Source organism: Hemiscyllium ocellatum, chromosome 43, assembly GCF_020745735.1.
Source record: "Hemiscyllium ocellatum isolate sHemOce1 chromosome 43, sHemOce1.pat.X.cur, whole genome shotgun sequence".
NCBI classification, from domain to species: Eukaryota; Metazoa; Chordata; class Chondrichthyes; order Orectolobiformes; family Hemiscylliidae; genus Hemiscyllium; species Hemiscyllium ocellatum.
The window spans coordinates 34,066,947-34,090,607 of NC_083443.1; the positions used below are offsets into that span (position 1 = coordinate 34,066,947).

General features: G+C 41.7%; 1 protein-coding gene across 2 annotated transcripts in view; it reads left to right on the forward strand.

The window, feature by feature from the left end:
* LOC132834988 (serine-rich coiled-coil domain-containing protein 2-like) overlaps positions 1-23,661 on the forward strand; it is a 636,764-nt gene that overhangs the window by 48,695 nt on the left and 564,408 nt on the right. For both annotated transcript variants that reach the window (XM_060854168.1, XM_060854169.1), the window contains exon 3: positions 21,193-22,687. In XM_060854168.1, coding sequence (XP_060710151.1) covers positions 21,232-22,687 — 1,456 coding nt within the window. In that variant the 5' untranslated portion in view covers positions 21,193-21,231. The remainder of the gene's footprint in view (positions 1-21,192; positions 22,688-23,661) is intronic.

The following is a 23,661-nucleotide window of genomic DNA, read 5'->3' on the forward strand; positions in this document are numbered from 1 at the left end:
TGGGTGGGGTGGGGTGGGAAGAGAGGGAGGTAAATGAAGTGGGGGAGTGGCGTTGCTAGTTCGGGATAATATCACAACTGCAGAAAGGGAGGCCATCAAGGAGCTTTTGACAACAGAATCAGTATAGATGAAAATCAGAAACATGAAAGGAGCAGTTACTTTATTGGGAGTTTTCTACAGGCCCCCCAATAGCAACAGACACACGGAGGAGTAGATTGGGAGGCAGGTTTTGGAAAGGTGCAGAAGTAACAGGGTTGTTGTCATGGGTGACTTTAACTTCCCTAATATTGATTGGAACCTCCTTAGTTCAAATAGTTTGGATGGAGCCTTTTTTTGACAGGTTTGTCCAGGAAGGGTTCCTGAAACAATATGTAAATAGGCTGACTAGAGGAGAGGCCATGTTGGATTTGGTGCTTGGCAATGAACCATGCCAGGTGTTAGATCTCTCGGTGGGAGAGCAGTTCGGTGATAATGATCACAACTCCCTGACCTTTACTATACTCATAGAGAAGGATGGGAGCAGAGGGTATTGTAAAGCATTTAACTGGGGCGGGGGAATTACAATGCTATTAGGCAGGAACTGTGGAGTATAATTTGGGAACAGATGTTCTCAGGGAAATGCACAACAGAAATGTTGAGGTTGTTCGGGAAGCACTTGCTGATAGTGCTGGACAGGTTTGACTCACTGAGGCAAGGAAGGGATGGTAGGGTGAAGGAACCTTGGGTGACAATGGATGTGGAACATTTAGTCAAGAGGAAGAAGGAAGCTTACTTAAGGTTGAGGAGGCAAGGATCAGACAGGGCTCTAGAGGGTTACAAGGTAGCCAGGAAGGAACTGAAGAATGGACTTAGGAGAGCTAGAAGGGGGCATGAAAAAGCTTTGGTGGGTAGGATTAAGGAAAACCCTAAGACATTCAACACTTATGTGAGGAACAAGAGGATGGATAGAGTGAGGATAGGGCCAATCAGGGAAAGTGGAGGGAACTTGCGCCTGGAGTTGGAGGAGGTAGGGGAGGTCCTTAATGAATACTTCACTTCAGTTCTTCACTTACTGAGAGGGACCTTAATGTTTCTGAGGACAGTGTGAAACAGTCTAATATGCTCAAACAGGTTGATGTTAGAAAGGAGGATATGCTGAAAATTTTGAAAAACATAAGGATAGGTAAATCTCCTGGGCCAGACTGGATATACCCTAGCTTACTACAAGAAGTGAGGGAAGAGATTGCTGCGCCTTTGGCGCTGATCTTTGCATCCTCACTGTCCACTGAAGTAGTGCAGATGATTGCAGAGTGGCAAATGTTATGCCCTTGTTCAAGAAAGGGAATAGGGATAATCCGGGGAATTACAGACTAGTCAGTCTTATGTCTGTCGTGGACAAAGTATTGGAGAAGATTCTGAGAGACAGGATTTATGATTAGTCGTAAAACCCTAGTTTGATTAGAGATAATCAGCATGGCTTTGTGAGGGGCAGGTCATGCCTCACAAACTTTATTGAATTCTTTGAGGATGTGACCAAACACATTGATGGCAGTAGAGTGGATGTGGTGTACATGAATTTTAGCAAGGCATTTTATAAGGTTCGCCATGGTAGGCTCATTCAGAAAGTAAGGAGGCATGGGAAACAGGGAAATCTGGCAGTCTGGATATAGAAATGGTTGTCCCATAGATGACAGTGATGATAGATGGAAAAGATTCAGACTGAAGCTCGGTGACCAGTGGTGTTCCGCAGGAATCCGTTCTGGGACCTCTGCTCTTTGTGACTTGGAGAGGAAGTGGAAGGGTGGGTTAGTACAGTTGCCGATAACATGAAGGTTGATGGAATTGTGGATGGTGTGGAGGACTGTTGTAGGTTGCAAAGGGATGTTGACAGGATGCAGAACTGGGCTGATAAGCGGCAGATGGAGTTCAACCTGGAAAAGTGTGAAGCGAAAGTGGAAAGATAGGGTAGTGAAGAAGGTGTTGGTATGCTTTCCTTTATTGGTCAGAGTATTGAGTACAGGAGTTGGGAGGTCATGTTGCGGCTGTACAGGACATTGGTTTGGCCACTGTTGGAATATTGCGTGCAATTCTGGTCTCTTTACTTGAAAGGGTTCAGAAAAGATTTACAAGGATGTTGCCAGGGTTGGAGGATCTGAGCTACAGGGAAAGGCTGAACAGGTTGGGGCTGTTTCCTTGGAGCGTCGGAGGCTGAGGGGTGACCTTATAGAGGTTTACAAAATTACGAGGGGCATGGATAGGGTAAATAGACAAAGTCTTTTCCCTGGGATCGGGGAGTCCAGAACTAGAAGGCATAGGTTTAGGCTGAGAAGGGAAAGATATAAAAGAGACCTAAGGGGCAACTTTTTCACGCAGAGGGTGGTACGTGTATGGAATGAGCTGCCAGAGGATGTGGTGGAGGCTGGTACAATTGCAACATTTAAGAGGCATTTGGATGGGTATATGAATAGGTTTGGAGGGGTATAGGCTGGGTGCTGGCAGGTGGGACTAGATTGGGTTGGGATGTCTAGTCAGCATGGACGGGTTGGACCGAAGGGTCTGTTTCCATGCTGTACATCTCTATGACTCTATGATTCACTTTGGAAGGTCAAATTTAAATGTAGAATACAGGGTTAAATGAAGGATTCCTAGCAGTGTGGAAGAACAGAAGGATCTTGGGGTCCATGTCCATAGATCGTTCAAAGTTGCCACCCAAGTCGACAGGGTTGTTAGGAAGGCATATGGTGTGTTGGCTTTCATTAGTGGGCGATTGAGTTTAAGAGCCGTGAGGTTATGCTGCAGCTCTGTAGAGCCCTGGTTAGACCATACTTGGAATATTGTGTTCAGTTCTGGTCGCCTCATTGTAGGAAATATGTGGAAGTTTTAGAGAAGGTGGAAGAGAAGATTTACCAGGATACTTCCTGAACTGGAGGCAATGCCTTAAGAAAGGTTGAGGGAGCTAAGGCTTTTCTCATTGGGGCTAGGAAGGATGAGAGGTGACTTGATAGAGGTATCCAATATTATGAGAGGCATAGATAGAATGGATAGCCAGAGACTTTTTCCCATGGCAGAAATGTCTGTCATGAGGGGCATAATTTTAATTGGAGGAAGATTTAGGGGACATGTCAGAGGTAGGTTCTTTACACAGAGAGTGATGGATGTGTGGAATGTACTGCCAGTGGTGGTAGTAGAGTCAGATACATTAGGGACATTTAAGTGACTCTTGGACAGGTACATGGAAGATAATACAATGAAGGTCATTATAGGTTAGTCTGATCTTAGAGTAGGATAAACATTCAGCACAACATCGAGGGCTGAAGAGTTCTTTGTCCATGTATGCTTCCTAAATTCTCATCCAAATTGCTTATATAAATGACAAACAAAAGTGGACCCAGTCTCAATCTGTGCGGAACACTACTCATCACAGATCTCCGGCCTGGAAAACAACCCTCCACCACCACCAGCATAGCAGATGCGGTGGAGAGCATCGTCAATCACATCAGGAGGACCAATTCCAATGTCGAACAACCCAGATGGCCTCCTTCTTCAAAGAACGCAATTTCCCCTCAGACCTGGTTGACATCTCCACCGCATCTCCTCCGCCCTTGAACCCCGCCCCTCCAATCCACCAGGACAGAACCCCACTGGTTCTCACCTACCACCCCACCAACCTCCAGATATATCGTATTATCCTTCATCATTTCCGCCACCTCAAACAGACCCCACCACCAAGGATATATTTTCCTCCCCACCCCTGTCAGCATTCCGGAAAGATCACTCCCTCCATGACTCCCTCATCAGATCCGCACCCCCCCACCAACCCAACCTCCACTCCCGGCACCTTCCCCTGCAACTGCAAGAAATGCAAAACTGGCGCCCACACCTCCCCCCTCACTTTCCCCCAAGGGATCTTTCCATATCCGTCAGAAATTCACCTGCACCTCCACACACATCATTTACTGCATCCGTTGCACCCGATGTGGCCTCCTCTATATTGGGGAGACAGGCCGCCTACTTGTGGAACGTTTCAGGGAACACCTCTGGGACATCCGCACCAACCCAACCACCCTGTGGCTGAACACTCAACTCCTCCTCCCACTCCACCAAGGACATGCAGGTCTTTGGCCTCCTCCATCGGCAGACCATGGCAACACGACGCCTGGAGGAAGAGCGCCTCATCTTCTACCTAGGAACCCTCCAACTACATGGGATGAATGCAGATTTCTCCAGCTTTCTCATTTCCCCCCCCCCCCACCTTTTCTCAGTCCCAACCCTCAGACTCAGCACCGCCTTCTTGACCTGCAATCTTCTTCCCTACGTCTCCGCACCCACCCCCTCTCTGGTCTATCACCCTCATCTTAACCTCCTTCCACCTATCGTATTCCCAAAGCCCCTCCTCCCTACCTTTTATCTTAGCCTGCTTGGCACACCCTCCTCATTCCTGAAGAAGAGCTTGTGCCCGAAACGTCGATTCTCCTGTTCCTTTGATGCTGCCTGACCTGCTGCGCTTTTCCAGCAACACATTTTTAAGCTCTGATCTCCAGCATCTGCAGTCTTCACTTTCTCCTAGCAATCTTAAAGAATCCATTATATTTCTAGCTTTATCTGCAAAATGCCATGAGGCAGTTGTGAAAATGCAATTTTGCTTAATTGCAAAATCATTAAAATCTAATTTTCACCTACAGGTTAAGTAGAGTGGCAAGTATCTAGTAGAGTGCCTGAAGACTTCAATGATTTATATTAATTCCTTGGACGAGGGAGCAAAGTTGCTGATGATACAAAGCAGGTGGGAAGGCATGTTGTGATGAGGACATTAGGAATCTGCATGCAGATATAGACGGGTTGAGTGAGTGAGCAAAAACATTGTGGTGGAGTTAACTGTAGGAAATGTGAGGTAGGACGGATGAAAAGGCAGACGATTTAAACTGAGAGAGACTGCAAAAACGTGCAAGGGTTCTGTGAAATGTGTTCTGGTTGATCCTGTGAATGAAACACGAAGTGAGCATGCAAGTGCAGCAAATAATTAAGTAGGCAAATGGAATTTTATCCTTATTGCTAGGAGTTTGAAGTTTAAAGATAGTGAAGTCTTGTCACAACTGTACAGGGTGTTGATGAGGCCACACCTGGAGTACTAGGTACGATTTTGATCCTCTTCTTTAAGAATGGATGCACTGGCATTGGAGGCAGTTGTAAACAGAATAACTTGGCTGCTTTCTGAGATGAAGAGAGTGCCTTATCAAGAGCAGCTGAAGTGATTAGGCCTTTATTCATAAGAGTTTAGAAGATTATTTAGCACTCTTTATTTACATCCCTCTTTATTGCCTCCCTATTTAGGTTCCCAACCCTTTGCTATTTCAGTTGAAATCCTCCCCAACCACATTCGCAAATGCTCCCCCTCAGATATCTGTTCTGGTCCTGCCCAGATGTAACTCGCTCTGCTTGTGCAGGTCCCTCTTCCCCATGTGTTCTTATGTTCTTGTCTGGTTGAGTGCAGCTCCAACAATATTAAAGAAACTCAACACCATCCATATAAAGCAATCTGCCTGAGGAGCCCATCAACCACCATCAAGAAGGCAGGCATTAATGATCCCTGCTATCCTATGGGTATGCGATTGGACAACCTGCAGCAGGGTCCTCAGGCACTAGAGAAGTGTGTCCAGTGGCACCTTCTGAAAGATCCCCAAATTTGATTGTGAGAACAGTGGTTCAAGATACCCAACATCGAGGCACTAATTACTCAAATCAATTCTGCTGAGTGAGAAATCTCATTCATGTAGATGAAAACGAGGACTGCAGATGCTGGAGATCAGAGTCAAGATTAGAGTGGTGCTGGAAAAGCACAGCAGGTCAGGCAGCATCTGAGGATCAAGAAAATCAACGTCGAAACGTTGGTCCTTGGATGCTGCCTGACCTGCTGTGCTTTTCCAGCACCACTTTAATCTCATCTCATTCATATGCCCGACAGCAACTCTTAAAACACGCCTGGTTGTGCACAACATACAGGCTATATAATGTCTTGGATAAAGGTTACAGTTATTGGACCGTCATTTTTAGAGGGTGAGAATTGAGTATTGAGGGTGAGAATGACTCTTAATATAACTCACCTGTGAAATACCCTTCGTGCTGTAATATTGAGCTTAGATTTGGGTTGTGAATATAGTTTGAAACAGAATCTTTAGTTAAAATTTTCATGCTGTGTGTTATTTACATCTCATTTAATATTCTAAAAAAGCGTCAGAGTTTGCATGTTGATGAGTTGTCCATTGTCTTGAATGCAAAATATTGTGTGATTGAAACCAAGTCAGAGTTTAATGCGGAAATTATGGCTCAGCTTTAAAACAAAACACTGCTTTAAAAACAAACAGGGGAACGCTGTGTGTCTGCTGCAGCTGCCAGCTTTTTAACTCCTGATGGCCTGAGAGACAATGCTTTGCATAACCGAATCATGACATGTATTTGTCTAACATTGATGACTTTGTGAAAACACAATGTTCAGTGATGACAAGGTGGTAAAGTCTACTTCACGTTATCAGCCCACACTAGCCCAGCAAGGAACAATGTATTTACTAATCCACTGGAAGAGTCCATTTGCTGCAGGGAATTGATTTCAATTTACTGTCCTTCTGTCTTCACTAGTTCCAGTTCTTGGAGGGTTGGAGTTTACACTACGTGGTGTTCTTGAAACATTTTCATCTTAAACACCGTAGAGCTGCACTGAGGTTTAGTTCCATTTTGTACAAAGCAGTAGTTGAGCACCCCCACTCCCCCCGCCTCCACGTACAAATGAAATCACCACATTGATGTGTTTCAAGTACAGTCGAGCAGGAGTGAGCCCTGAAACATCTTCAGAAATGACTGGTAAGTACTTGCGGTGAAACACAAACGGTGTTTGTTAACTTGATTAAATTGAAGAGGTTACACCATTAATTTCTTCTGGCTCAGTTCAGACGTGGAGAGCAAAAGGTGTCACTTGAGAATTGCTGTTTCACTTTCTTAATGCGAAACTTTTCGAAACATGGGCAATCTGATTTAGGAAAAAAGACAACGGTGGGCAAGAGTTCTGTCACATTCAAAAAATGTGGTTCTTGTGTTACTCAATGTTCTGAACATACTATTGCTGTCATGCTTTAATGACATGTTCTTCACAAAATAAAATGTCATGGAATAATTGATACTGGACTTGTATCCTGCTTCACTGAAGTAATAACGGTTTTCTTGGATCTAAATTTTTCTCCTTCCATTATCGTTGTTTGTGAATGAATTACTTTATCTTTCTGTAAGAGGCATGTTGGTGGGGCAGGTTGGTGGGGCAGGTTGGTGGTATTGTTTAAGTTTGGATCTATGCATCATCTGTGCTTTAAGTGAGGCCTAGGATGATTCATCAGTTAAGCTGCCTTTCTCATCCTCTTGTCCAAATGTGTCTGCAAGTTAAAGTAAAAGTTTAAAGTGAATATCTGAATGCAACAAAATCTGTGAAGTACAATGTTCAAATGCCTTTTTTATGATGTGGTTGTTCAGGAGTTTGGGGTATTTTGAAAGTTCAATAGTTACATCATTGCCTTATCGTCTTGTGACAGTGTTAAACCAAGCTGAAGGGGAAGTTTTTGTCAACCTAAATTACCTCTGCTTTCTATTCATTGCTGGCTCATGATAATTCTGGTTCATGTCAGAATCTCTGTGTTGCCTGTTGTCCCTCTGTGCTGCACCTGCTGCCTTTTTGTTGGTGAAATAGAAGAAAAAAATGCAAATTCATTTTGTGTCTGTGCTTTTGGCATGTGTCCACATTCAGTATATGTTTGCATACACAAGGGTTTCCTCCCATTGAAAAGAGAATTAAACACATGGATTGGATAGCTTCACTCAGTCTGTCCGCATTGATTCAGAATATTGAGCCTGAAAGCCACCTTATCCAGATGTAAGAAGCAGAGAAAGGAAATGTAAAGACAACTAAATAAAAGATCCCAGTAATCACATTGACCTCTGCCTGCTCAGACATATGGGTATGTTTAGTATTAGTAATGCAAAAAATCTGTATTCAAAAATGCAAGGTGAATTCTTAGGACACGTGATACTACAGTGATTCTACCTCCTGATCTAAGTTACGATCTGAAGAGATGCTGTTCACTGGATTCAGTCAATTCGCAAATGGGACACCTGGTTAGATTGCATATCTCTCTATCTTTGAAGTTTCTACTGCAGTCTTAATGTTTCGAGTCGAGTATGACTGTTCGGAATTACAGGGAACATGGATTCAAATCCTGCCATAGCACCTAGTGTCATTTAAATTCAGTTAATTCACATGTAAAATAAAGCTCGTTTCAGTAATGGTTACTATGAAACCATGATTGTTTTAAAAAAACAATCTGCTTCTTAGTGTCTTTTGGGAAGGAAATCTGCCATTGTTACCTGGTCTGGTTTGCATCTGACTCCTGACCCACTGCAATATGGTTGACTGTTATCAGCCCTCTAAAATGGTCCAGGAAGTCATTCCATTTAAGGTCATTTAGGGATCGCCAGAAAATGCTGCCCTTATCAGTGACGCCTACATCCCATAAAAGAATAAAGAAATGTTTGTAATTTGCTAAGCCTACGAATCAATTTCTGCTTTACTAAAATAAACTATTTCCAATACCTTAACCTTAGTGATGATTTGATTATCCTTGATTCAAAAGTTAACAATGGCAACAGGTGTTTCATCTAGATAATTCTATTGAAATAGTAAAATATCCCAAGATGCTTCAAAAGAGCATTAACAGACAGGAAGTGAACTCTGCTCTTGACCTCTGCTAATTACTACCTAAAACACTTATCCATATCTTTTGTTACCTGCAGACTTCACTATTCCAATACTGTCCTGTCTGGCTTACCACTTTCCACCATTGTAAAGGTGAGTTGCCTGGACCCTAATTTGTATCATCCATTGCCCACTTTACTCACTGAGTCCAGAAGTGCCTCAGTTTTAAAATGTCATCCTTGTATTCAAATCCTTCCATGATCTCTCCTCTCTATATCTTTGTGACCTCCACGGACCTTTAAGTCTCGGAGACCTCTGTGTTCCTTCAGTTTTAAAGTCTTGTATATTCCCTAATTCCATATCTTCATCATTGACCGCCTTATCTTCGGACACCTGGACAGTAACCTCTGGAGTTAGCTCTCTTAACCTTTCCATTTCTTCTCTTTTAAGTCATTTCTTGAAAGGTGTATTTTTGGCCTAGCTTTGACCAGGTTATATGGGCTCCTAATATCTCTCTGACTTGTCATATTTTGTCTAATTACATTCCTGTGTTGTGCTTTGGGATGATGTTCTTCACTGTGTTTTACTAAGTTTCATATTTTGTGATGTAGTTTAGAATTATTCTCGAGCAAGATAGAATTTGTTTCTGATCAGGTGGCAGAGATTTGCGCTAGAAATGTTTTATTGTAAAGTTATTAGTCTTGTAAACCTACCAGGAGTAGATAATAAAGTTATTTAAGTTGGATTTATGTTTATTGGACTTGTTTGCACTTGCACTGAAAAGGTAATATGATCATTTCTTTTCGCACAATTGTGAATTTCTTATCACAATACGATTCCTCCCTCAGGTTCAAAGTAGGTCATTCCTGGATTGCAAAGCAATTTCTACATTTTTAGAGTCTAGTCCCAAATGTCTGGGAATTTTCTAAATTTATAACAAATTGACTTGAAACAGTCGAATATACTTGATGAGTGTTAATTATAAATTTATGAACAATGTCTTTGGGGATCCAAAATTTAGGTTTTTAGAACACCGAAGGTGGCAAAGGTATTTGTTTTCAAAAGAGACATCCTGTCTGCAAGAGTCTGAAGTGGCTCAGGTGGATCAACCCAATATATTTCAGTTGAGCTGGAGAGCAGGGTTTTGTCAAATTTGAAATTGTTTTGTGATTCTCAAAGTTTGTGAGAAGATTTGTAGCTCAGGTGCTCGTTGTTGTGGTTCTGTTTGCCGAGCTGGGAGTTTTTCTTGCAAACGTTTCATCCCCTTTCTAGGTGACATCTTCAGTGCTTGGGAGCCTCCTGTGAAGCGCTTCTGTGCTGATTCCTCCGGCATTTATACTGGTTTGAATGCCATACTAGAATTCGTGGATGAGTGCCATGCTTCTATCAACAGACACATCGACCTAGACCCTATATACCGGCCACTGCAACGGACAGCAACTGACAACCGGAAGCGGCAGATTCAAACCAGTATAAATGCCGGAGGAATCAGCACAGAAGCGCTTCACAGGAGGGTCCCAAGCACTGAGGATATCACCTAGAAAGGGGACGAAACGTTTTGTGATTCTTTTTTAAACATTATTTTATGGCTCAGTTTGATTTATAGGTTGGGATATGACTTAAATTTTTGTTTGTAATTTTAAAGGATGACGTTGATGGAATATTAGTTTACCATATTGACACTTAATTAATGATGACATTTCACTGGATGTTAGCATTGACATAATAAGGTCGTTTGTTTCTATGAATCAGGCGAACACATCACGAAAAGGTAGTGAGAAATAAAATCAAATGTTCTTCATTTTTGTTAAGTAGGTGTCCATGTTTTAAGGCAGATCGTTAAGCTTAAATCTTTGACCCAAACAACTGAAAAATTAAATGGGAATGTTTGCCAATACAGATAAACACATTTTCCAATTTGAATAACAGTCTGAAGGATTGCCTGCTTTCTAGTAGTCAGTGCACACATGGCTCCATATCAACATTTCAACTCAGGAAAAATCACACTGAGCTAAGTACTCTTAGTAAGGAAAGAGCTTTGGCAGTAGAAATTCACCAATTTAAGAAAACCAATGTGTGAATATGCCACTGTGATAAACTCAGCTTCTGGTGCAAAATGTATTAATCAAAATAAAACAATGATCTGTAATTCATGTTTGGATAGAGTCTTTCTGAAAGGGAATTAACAGATACTCCAGAGGTGGAAGGCAGTAGATACTGAGTGAGAAATGGGAAGAGTTAGGGGAGCTAACCAAAAAGGTAAAATGAGAGAAATTAGAGTGTGAGAAAACACTGACAGAAAATATGAAAATAATTAGATAACGACGGAGCAGCATGACTGTGTATGGGCTCTAGCCTGGGGCTCATCCACTCCTCCATGCTTTTTTTTCTTTCTTATTACTTCTGCTTTTGTTTTCATTTTTCTTTTCTTCGGAGCCTTTTGGGGTGGGTTAATTAGTGAAATTGGTGTGACATTTAGAGCAGACAGAATGGTGCCTCCTCCTGGTGGTTGGAGACATCATTGATGGATGCGGCTCCTCCTGGTGACTGGAGGTGATGGCAGCAGCAGCAACAGGGGTATCCTCCTGGTGTTTGGAGCTGGTGGCAGCAGCAAAGTTCCTCCAGCGATCAGAGGCAGCAGCGACGGCAGACTTTTCAATATGGTGATGCCGGCAAGATGAGGACGGAGGCTGGAGCTGGTCTTTTGGTGAGTCAGTGGTGGCCTGGGTGGAGGGTGAGTGCTGGTTCATCATGGGACCCAGCATAAGCTTTGGCAGCAGGCCCAGTGGCAAGGAGATGGCACCTAAAGAGTGGTGACTCCTACACTGGGTCTGGCACAGGTGGCAGCGAGATGGTGGAGGAGGGTTGGCAGGGCAGGCATCGTTGGTGAGCCAGCTCTTTTAGTTTTTTTAAAAAATATTCATTCATAGGATGAGGGTGTCACTGGCCAGGCAGCATTATTGCTTGTTCCTAATTGCCCAGAGGACAGTTAAGAGTCAACCACGTTGCTGTGAATCTGAAGTCACACGTAGACCAGACCAGGTAAGGATGGCAGATTTCATTCCCTGAAAAACATTAGTGAACCGGATGGGTTTTTCCAAAAGTCTATTCATCATCATCATTAGATTCTTAATTCCAGATTGTTATTGAATTCTAATACCACCATCTGCCATGGCGGATTTGAACCCATGCCTCCAGAATATTATCTGTGTCTCTGTGTTAACAGTCCTCGGATAATGCCACTAAGCCATCACCTCTCCTTGAATTATTTCTTTTATCCTTTTTATTTTTAAACTATTCAAAATGGTGCCAGATTGAACAGGCAACTATTGAAGCTTTTCACTGTGTTTTACTGTACAATAAATCATTCATTCAACTAAAAACTTCTGCCAGTGTACAAAAAGAAAAAGAGACACTGAAATGAGCATTGGTCCCTTGAAGTGTAAAACCGAGGAATTAATGATGAAAAGCTGAGGAAACTGCAAGCTTTAATATGCATTGATTGGGTGGCACACATTAGTCTTGCGAGACCATGGACCTGCGGCTGGGAAGACTAGTTTCAATCTTTGTTGGTAGAGCAGTGTATGTGTGACTGCAGAGGCCCACATGGCAGTGGCTGTCTTGACTGCAGTGACTGCACTTGAAGGCACTGTCCTCCGGTGTGGTCTTGGTGTTGTTTTGTTGGTTGGGTAGGCTTTTCTTCAGCAGCAAACCTCAGCTTCTCTTCTCTTTTGATACCACTGTGTAATTCCAGCCTCCAGCGAGAGCGATCGCTTGCAGTGTTCTCCCACCTCTTGATGTTCATGTTCATTGACTTCATGTCTCTGTTACAGACATCTTTAAAATGAAGATTGGGCTACCTTTGTACGCTCTTTCCAGAGACCATTGTACATTGTATTTCACAGTAAAAGGGATCTAGGTAAGGTCCGGGAAAATGATGTTGAGGTAGATGATCAGCCATGATGTAGAATGGTGTGAATACGTTCAAGGAGCTGAATAGTTGCCTCCTGCTCCATGTTTCTGTGACTAAGGAATGCTCAAATACAGGGAAATCTTGGTGTCCTTGTACATGAATGACAAAGTTTGCATTCAGATACAGTAAGTAATTAGGAAACAAACAGGATTTTCACCTTTATTGCAGAGGAAAATGGAGTAAAAAAGTAGGGACGTGTTGCCCCAAGCATATAGGGCAATGTAACTCTGCAAGTACAAATTCATCCCACAAAATATGTGTGTGCATGTGGGTCTTTGTGTGTTTGTATCTGTCTACACAGACACCCACACACACTCCCACACACTCACATGCACCCCCTCACAGACTTAAGACACTCTGCACTCTATATACACACACACACACACACACACACACACACACCTTTCTCACACTCACAGCCCCCACCCCAGACAGACACTCACAGACAGACAAAGACCCACATGCACACACATATATTGTGTGGGGTGAATTTGTACTTGCAGAGTTACATTGCACTTTGCTCAAAAACTGCATACATTCATGTAGAACTCTGAGCTCAAAAACTGCATGAATTTATGTAAAACTCTGTTATCTCACTTTTTGGATTAGAATCAATCTAAACATCAGGTCATAGACAGAGAACACAGGGGGCTAACACCTTCAACATATTGTCGAGCTATCAAAATTGTTAACAGCTAACCTGAGAATGCAACTTTTTAATAAAAAAAGGGTTTTGTGATTTTCACATGAAAGAAGTGAAACTATCACGGTATTCTAACAGATGAAAGGCTTAACAGACAATCAATTTTTCAATGTATAATTTCAGTTACATCACACTGTAAATTTTTGCTATAAATTCTGTGTTACGATTGAGCCCTCCACAATCACCTGATGAAGGAGAGTCGCTCTGAAAGCTAGTGTGCTTCCAATTAAACCTGTTGGACTATAACCTGGTGTTGTGTGATTTTTAACATGATAATTTCATTTCTTTCATGTGTAAATCACAAAACTTTTTCAGTTGCATTCTCAGGTTAGCTGTAACAATGAGTGATACTAGAAAATATGTTGAAGGTCTTAGCCCCCTGTGTTCTCTGTCTATGCCATGATTAGATTGATTCTAATCTAAAAAGTAAGATAAGAGTTTTGCATGAATTCGTGCAGTTTTTGAGCAAAGTACCATGTAACTCTGCAAGTACAAATTCACCACACAAAATATATGTGTACATGTGGGTCTTTGTCTGTCTGTGTGTATGTGTAGTGAGTGTAGAGTGTCTTAAGTCTGTGAGGGGGGTGCATGTGAGAGTGTGTGCATGTGTGGAAGGTTGTGAGTGTCTGTGAGAGAGAGTGTATATTTGTGTGCATGAGTGTAGAGTGGTCTAAGGCTCTGAGAAGATACCTTTGGGAGAGTGTGTGTGTGTGTGTGTGTGTGTGTGTTGGAGTGCCTGTGTGTTGGAGTGCCTGTGTGTGCGTATAGTGCAATGGTGGTCACCTGTAATGTGACACGAACCTAAGGTCTTGGTTGAGGCCCTCTCTGAGTATAGAACTTAGCTATCAGCCTCTGCTTGGCCACTTTTCACTGCTGCCTGTCCCGAAGTCCACCTTGGAGGATGGTCACCCAAACGTCCAAGGCTGAATGTCCTGGTCCACTGAAGTGTTCCCCAACTGGGAGGGAACCCTCCTTCCTGTTGATTGTTGTGCGGTGCCCATTCATCCGTTGTCGTAGCCTTTGCTTGGTTTCCCAAATGTACCATGTCTCCAGGCATCCTTACCTGCACTATACAAGATAGACAACGTTGACTGAGTCACATGAGTACCTTCCATGTACAAGGTGGGAAGTGTCCCCATGTGTAATGGTGGTATCCATGTCCACATTCTGACACGTCTTGCAGCGCCTACCATGACAGGGTTATATGGAGTTGTCCTGAGAGCCGGGCAGTTTGGTACGAACAATGTTCTGTTTGAGGTTTGGCGGTTGTTTAAAGGCAAGTAGTGGAGGTGTGGGGAAGGTCTTGGTGAGGTGCTCATCCTCATTGATAATGTGTTGCAGGTCACGGAGAACATGGTGTAATTTTTCAGCTCCTGGGAAATACTGAACAACGAAGGGTACCTTGTCGATTGCAGCACGTGTCTGTCTCCTGAGGAGGTCATTACGGTTCCTGGTTGTGGCACATCGGAACTGGCGGTCGATGAGTTGGGCATCGTACTCTGTTCTTGTGAGGGCATCCCTGAATACTTCCAGGTGCCTGTCGCGTTCCTTCTCATCTGAGCAGATCTGGTGTACACATAGGGCTTGTCTATAGGGGAGGGCTGTTTTAATATGTTTTGGGTGGAAGCTGGAGAAGTGTAGCATTGTGAGGTTGTCTGTGGGTTTGTGGTAGAGTGTGGTGCTGAGGTGTCCATCCTTGATGGAGATGCATATGTCCAAAATGAGACAGGTAGTTGAGAGTAGTCCATGGTGAGTTTGATGGTGGGATGAAACTTGTTGACGTCACTGTATAGTTTTATCAGTGACTCCTCGTCATGGGTCCAGAGGAAGAAAATGTTGTCAATGTACCTGGTGTACAATGTTGGTTGGAGATCCTGCATGGAGAAGAAATCTTGTTCGAATCTGTGCATAGAAATGTTGGCATATTGGGGTGCAAATTTGGTCCCCATGGCTGTTCCGTGTGTCTGGATGAAGAACTGGTTGCCAAAGGTGAAGACGTTGTGATCGAGGATAAAGCAGATGTATTGTAGGATGGTGTTTGGAGATTGGCAGTTGTTGGTGTTGAATACTGAGCCTGGTATAGAATGCTGAAACATTCATTGTGACGAGGAATGTTCCCGGTTCGACGGGTCTGTGGGTGCTGAGTTTCTGTAAGAAACTCATGACAGAAGCTGGGGATCCTCTGTACAATAGGTTTCAAGATGCCTTCAACATAGCTGGAGAGATTCTCACACAGGGTCCCATTGCCTGATATGATGGGACGTCCCGGTGTGCTGGCTTTGTGTACCTTTGGAAGGCAGTAGAAGTCGCCTACACGAGAAGTACGTGGGATGAGGGCACCTAGGGAACTCTGAAGGACTGGATCCAAAGTCCTGATCAATGTGTTTAATTCATGTGTGTGTTCTTTGGTCGGATCAGCTGGTAGTTGTCTGTAGTGTTCCTGGTTGTTCAGTTGTCGGTACACTTCCTTGCAGTAATCTGTTCTATTCTGAATGACAATGGCTCCTCCTTTATCTGCTGGTTTGATGACAATGTTGTGATTGGTTTTGAGAGCCTGGATGGCATTGCGTTGTGAACGGGTGATGTTTTGCTCTACCTTGTGGGTATGGCTGATGAATCTGGCATTTATATATTTCCTGACAGTTTGAGCATACATGTCAAGCTCAGGGCAGCGGCCCTCCGGTGGGGTCCATGTTGACACCTTCTTTGGTCGCTTGTCTACAGATCCCTGTGATGACTGTTCCAGATCGTCAGTGGGCTCAGTGGGATCACTGCCGGCACCTTGAAAGAATTCCCAGAGTCTCATTCGTCTGATGAACTCCGTGTCTGCTGCCATAACCAATGGGTCCATTTTGAGGGTGGAGCAGAAGTTTTGCTATAAATTCTGTGCCTTAGAATTGTGTCCTCCACTATCACCTGATGAAGGAGCGGCACTCGAAAGCTAGTGTGCTTCCAATTAAACCTGTTGGACTATAACCTGGTGTTGTGTGATTTTTAACTTTGTACACCCCAGTCCAACACCAGCATCTCCAAATCTGGATTACTAAAATCCAAATTTAAATATAATCAAGATGGCTGGACACATTTTTGATTGACAAGGGTTATGAGAAGCTAGCAAGATAAAGCTACAACCACAATCAAGTTAGCCAAACATGATTGTATTAATTGGCATAGCAGGCTGGATGGATGGACCAAATGGCCTCATCCTTTTTTTTAATACTCCTGTGTCCTGAGGTTTGGTCAAATCCCAAAGCTTTTCAGTTGGAAAATAATCGATTTAGGTTTTGAATCCTGTGGTTAACTTTGGGATTCAGCATTTTTTTTCAAATATTTAACCTGTCTAGCATTAAGGTTATCAATACTTAAGCAGAATAATAGAATATAACTAGAGGCAAGTCATGAGTTTGAATTACTGCTGTTGAAGTACAAAACAGCAGCTCAGCTTATGGCAATTAGTTTTTCTGAGTCCTTTTAATTTCTGTTCTAGTTCTGTTTTTGTGTAAATGCTAATGTACACATGTTTATACTCCTTGTTTTTTGGTGCCTTTTGGCGATATATGTAATCTGCCTGAATTGTGATGTCTGGGGAGAGTACTTATGGTCTTTATTTCACAAACATTGTAAGGTGAATCGAGGAGCGCTGCTCTCTTTGGGGCATTTTGACCTAGCTCAGGAGCTGGATTTTGTTGACAGCACGAGTTACTTGGAGGCATTGCAACTATTGTTTGCCAAGTTCACTGTTTTTGCTGGTTCTAGGCTGGTAAGATTGGGAAGGGTTTGGTAGTCACAAATTACAATCAAGAATCATGACGTTCAGTTTGATGTTGTGTTGCTTAAATGCTGTTGAACATGCTTCACATATTAAAAACGCTGGATGTTTGATCTATTATGCAGTTGTTTCATTGGGTCTCGTATTGTACAATGTGTTGCTTCAATGTTATGGATTACTAAAATAGAACTTAAATTTGCACGATTGTATCTTTATGTATAATATCCTGTCATGGCGGTGTTTTCATTGCATCCACATTACAGGGAACCCGACCATGAGTTCACTGTATTTCCCAGCAAAGATGTAAAATTCCTGTGCAATAATCTCCAATAACCTCACAAACCGAACTGCCACAGTCTGAAATATGGCAGGCTTATCGACTTTGCATTAGTTAGTGTCCAGGGAAGGGCTGTGACATATAGCAAAGAATTAGATTATTAGATTATAGGTGGTCCATGCAGCTGCACCACCTTTTCAGTTAACAATTGGCAATGAACAATAAATGCTGGTAGTACGGGTAATGTACATGCTATGTGAATTTTAACAAATAGCCTTTTGTCTGTACATTCGGGGACAGCAGTGGAATACAATGACATGATGAAGATGCCATTAATGTAAAAACGCAGCAGTTCCAGGTACAATAATCTATTTAGCATTTGAGCTGTTTAATAGTCTGGACTGGCAGATGTTTGCAGTCGCTGCTACATTATTTGTCTGTTTTGGTTTTAGGGCAACATAATGAATTATTGGAAATCCACCAATCATTTATATGAAATTGAGACTTTTCAATGCAGTAATAATTTTCAACTATTCACTGACATTAAGCATCACTCAGCACATGCCTTTCTCTGCTGTCTATGGCAAGTTCTGAAGAAGGGTCATTGGACCCGAAATGTTAACTCTGCTTTCTCTCCACAGATGCTGCAGGGCCTATTGAGTTTTTCCAGCAAGTTCTGTTTTTGTTATCCTGCCAGGTGCCAGGCGGTAAGGTTGCATTTAATACTGATAAAACCTTTTGATAGAATTTTAAAATTTAAATGACAAAAAGAGGCCATCCTGCTTGTGCCACCTTTCTGAAGGAGTTGTCTACTTTGATGCTTATTAACAAACATATTTGATATAGTTAACTATCATTAACAGTCTGACTGTCTTCACTCATACACACTGGTGTACCAGCTGCCGAAGATGGGTATGGTTAATGTCTAGAGTGCTGTTGATTGCTTCAGAATTTCCATGATAAATAATTAATGGCATTTGCAGAATAATCTAGCAGCTACTGCGGACATCTGCCATTCCAGACTGTTAAACTTGTGCTTTGGGAAAATACCAGTCATACAAAATCTAAGGAATTGTGTTGTAAGTTACCTTGCTTCTATTAGTTGAGGCTAAAAACCATTATACGTTATGGATTGTGTTCCTTGGAAAAACTACTATGACAGTCTGGTAGTTTCATGGTCACCACTGCTTATATCAGCTTTTTGTTCCAGATTTAATTAACAGAATTTGAAAGGCTTAGCTGCCATTGTAAGATTTAACGTGGCTTCTCTGGATTATTTGTCCAGCTCACTGGATCACTAAATTAGTACGATAACCACTATGCTGCCTTCCCTCAGGAAGAATACTCAATGTTAAATTGTAGAATTTGATACTCTTGTTGTTTGTTGGTTTTGTTCTCCATTCAGTGTCAGATGGTTTGTACAGCACTACAAGAACAGTAACTTCCCTGCTTTCTCTGTCCTGTACGAAGGAATTGGTTTGATAAGCGTCATTATTTGTGACAGCACAGGGCAATTATCTCCTTCTTTACAGAAGGAAAGTTAACAGAATCATAGCCATGGATTGAACATATTTCTAAAGCAAATTATGTGAAATAATCTCCCATTTATTTCCCAAGCATTATGGAGTCTTTATCCGGTATAGATACTGTTTTCTGATTGGCTCTGATCCATATCAAAAGCAAGGTGGATAAATATTCAGCAAATAAAGATCAGGATGGGGAATGGGGAAAATAACTAATTAAATCTTTGAGTAAGGTAATTAATGTCCTTCAACAACAAACTGCTTGGCATTCTTCAATCCATAAGAGATGGTGGGCTGGGGTTTAATGACATTGCAATTTGCATTTAACAGAAAATGAGAGAGGGAGGCTTGAGTTATGATACATCTGAGGAGGAAGGTTGAAAAATGTGGTGCTGGAAAAACACAGCAGGCCAGGCAGCATCCGAGGAGCAGGAGAATCGACGTTTCGGGCATAAGCCCTTCTTCAAGAACTGTTTTGGTAATAAAAGGTTTATAATTGTGGTATGGCTGATGGAGTGCCAGGGCTTGATGACCAGTGCATTCCACGCATCAGAGCTCCAACAATCTGTCTCCCAATGTGAGACACTCAATTTGTGTGGATAAATGTTAATACCCTGCAAGGTGACTCTGCAAGTTCCTCAGCCAAAAATCAGTCAGGACCCAAAAGGCTCACCACAGCCTGGATGATTTCTTTACTTTGTATATTTTCTAGTCAGCTTGATCAGAGATGTTATTACATAGCTGTGGAGCAGGGGGGAACACGATGGCACCAGTTAATTCTGCATAAGGTTTGGGCAGCCCTTTGTCAACGACTTTGATCACCTGAAAGGAGAGTTAAATATTCTTTTTCACGTTATTGACAAGGGCCATTCACCTCACCTAAATTGCAGATCTTATTTTGCTGTATCATTTAGTTAGCGAGTTTTGAGAAGATTTGTAGCTCAGCTTGAGGTTCTGGATACCCTTATTAATAAAGGTGAGGATACTGTATGCTTTACTCACTGCTCTCTCCACCTCTCCTGTCCCCATCAATGATCAGTGCGTATATAAATCTGTATTCCTGTGCTCCTGCACCCCCCTTTTTAGAATTGTATCCCCTATTTTATATTGTCTTTCAATGTTCTTCCTGCCAAAATGCATCAAATCACACTTCTCTGTATTGAAACACTTTTACCACCTACGCTCCCACTTCATGAACTTTTGGAGTTCTACACTGTCTTCCCCACAGTTTTTAATTCTTGAAAGTTTCGTGTCAAATGCAAACATTGAACTTGTCTCCTGCGTACCAAGATCTAGATCACAAATCTATTATCAGGAAAAACGAGGCTCCTGATACAGACTCCTTGGGAACTCCACGACAAACTCGCCTCCAGTCTGCAAAATATCCTTGGACATTATTCTGTTTCCTACTACTCAGCCAAATTTGAATCCACCAAGCCAAAAGATGCTGATGTTTCTGAATTATGAAAGTTAGAACATCTGATTACATTCTTTGTCAGGTGTAGAAAAAATCAATAGATCGGTTTCTTTGAAGCAACTGCACAGGTCTCATTGAAATCCTGTTGTTGTGAAATGACGCTGATTATGTAGTGGTGCAGGATCATAAAGCCAACTAATGCTTTTTGGCAGTATGTCTTTGCACTCCAGTAAACCTCAATATTATCGGAAAGTAGACTATAGTAACAGACTGTGTCTTGTGATTTCACTATTCCCTGCTTCATGTAAAACCAACCAATTTTTAAAACTTTGTTTATTGTTCAAAACCATACTTAAACACTTTGACGTTAGCTCAAATAACATGGATCCTGTAAGTAAGCTATAGGATGCAGCTTACTTAAGTCAATTCAAGGATGAAGTTTATAATTTTTCAGTTCTCATTGGCATTGGGCATACATATACATAGCAGATTATTTATATTGTTCATTGGGCAGCATTCTTAATGCTTTAACAAAAATATAAGGGTTAAATTACTGGTAATAGACGGTGGGTCATGCTGAAATTATATAATCAATGTCATGCTTTTCATGTCTATGAACAAGTATTTAAGTAAATGTGCTTTTGTCACTTGCTTTTGACACACAGGAGACAAAATGATGATGTGATTCTGGTAGTGAACAATAATTTTATTAATCCTTTGTTTAGAATAGGTGTACTGGGTTTTAAAATGCAGGCGGGAGATTTGTTTGATGTAATTGATATACATTTGTACAAATTGTTTCTTTTGTATTTTGCAGGTTGCAGCTACGTTCGGAACTGGAAGTGTTTGACAGCTAATGGAAGGAAAAACACAGGGAAAATCTACTTCTGTTTCGAGATTGCCCAAGTTTGGTGGTGGAACTTCTAAACTAAGTGAGACTCTTCCCCAGGTTGTAGCAAATGGAGCCTGTGTTCGCAGTGCCAATGCTTCTAGCACTTCAAAAGTTGGTGACAAGCAAAATGGGGCTGGCTGTGTTGGCAGCTTTTCTTTCAATTGGAAAAGATCTGTTAAAACGAAACCAAGTGGACAAGATGCAAAAGACTCAGCTAGTTCTTACCCTTGTACTTTTACAAATGAAGAACTTGGTAAAATGGAGAGAAACTCTTATTCTACGGCTCCTATTATTAAAGATCACACAAACCTGGGCTTTAAGAGTAAAACTACCACAGCATCTAGGCCTCAAAAGCAACAGCAGATTATACCTTATGAAAACAAAAGCAAAATCCTCGTAGCCGGATTAAATAATTCCATGAAAGGAAATCGTGGGAAAATGTTGGGAAAGCCATTCACATCCTCACAAATTGCACGGTCCCATTCAGTTGGCCAGTTTCATAAAACAACAGTTGCAAAGATGTCTGAACAAGAAGGGACTTTCTCTGGATCAAGCAGTTCAAAAGATAGTCTTAGCCAATCTACAGAGAGTTTGAAGAACTTGTCAGATGAGAACATTGTAAGATCACAGAGCTTTTCTTATTCCATACAAAATAACTCTTGTGGTACTGATGTAATACCAAGATCTTTGTCCTTTTCAAAGGCTGTGGATAGATCTTGTCTGACACAGCAAACGAGATTGGGTCTGCCGTTGAAATCCAGTGTTCTTCGCTATGGCAATACGAAGAGTACCAATAGCTCAAGCACAAGTGAATTACTCTGTAAACGTACTTCCAGTAGACCATGTCTAAAAGCACCATCATCTGCCTTCAAAAAATCTTTGCTTCCTCCTAGTTGCTCCACAGCTCCATTTTATGCTTCTACCTCTGCCTCCAAGTTCACACGATCTTCGTTGATGAAGTGTAGTAGGCTAGTCTCTTCAGGATCAGGAAGTAATGTAAATTCAATGTCTGAGACCAGAGAAGAAGTCCCTGGGACTCAAACAGTCGGTGAAAGCAGTTTAAATAATGAAAATGTAAATAGTGAACATGCTGCTGAGAATGTATTAAGTGTTAGTACTGTAGATGAGAGCACTGTACCTGGAAGTAATGAAGAACTTGAATCTGCGTCTGGAAAAAGTACTGATAATCCAGAACTGACCATTTCAATTGACTCCAGTTGTGATATAAATGAAGATAAAAGTGAACATTTACCTAATTCAGGTACTGAGTCTATTGAAATTGTGGACAGTGACAACTCTATTTCTGCAGAAATTCCTGATGATCTTTATAATCCTAATGAGGCCATGTCTTCAGCCGGAATAGAGGAAGCCCTACTTGCTGCATATACAGGCACGGATTGGATAGAGACCGGCTTGTCTGGTGTGTAAGATTTCAATATAAAATACAGTGATGGTATATTTCATGTTGATGCAACTTAATATTAGTGAAATGCAGTTATGTTTTTGATAAACACTAGAAAGTAATATGTCAGTGAAAATGAATTAACATCCACAGGGTTAAAATGAGAGTAGTCTTCAACAGCTAGACTCTGCACTACCAACAATAACCTTGAACTGTTAAAACTGGATTTTAGGAAAAAATGGCTGTTGCTTTAATATTTTTGTCACCTCTATTCTTTGCATTTTTGTCAGCATTGTGTTCAAAACGTAATGAACCTTACTACTTCAAAAGTCCTGGAGGACTTAGTGAATCTAGGTGTATGGGGAGTTAAATTAACATGCACAGTTGTGATGATGTGATCACTGAGGAATTGTAATGATGTGATCATTGAGGCATTTTGTGTTAATGAGCATGTCTTCTGCCATTTATTCAGCTTTCATCCACAGTTAGGCTCACTAACTACTCCCAACCAATCCTTGTTAGCTCAGGTACCATTTCGTATTAGAAACTAAAATATTTGCAGTGAATAGAATCGATAGCGGTGTTCAGTTTTGTTTATTAATTAGAGTTTTGAGTGACTTCCGCTTTCAAATCTTCTCTAATAAATTGAATAAAAAAATGACTGTGCACATTGCCACCGAGAAATTGGTATGAGCAATTCATCCCTTGTATTTATTTTATCGACCTATTTAGACATATTGAAATGTAATACACATCTGGGACAAGTAGAGCTTGTACTCAAACCTCTTGATTTAGAGATAGGGACATTACCACTGTGCTAGAAGACCCTTAACTCATCTCTTGAATCCCAGCAATTTGGACCTCTTCAGAAACCTGATTGTATTTATGTTTACATTTACACGCAGTCCCTGGCTTATGAATAGCTTTTGTTTTTGCGTGTGTTGGTGAGTTGAATTGTACGGAAGTCAGAACACAGTACAATACAGTATAAT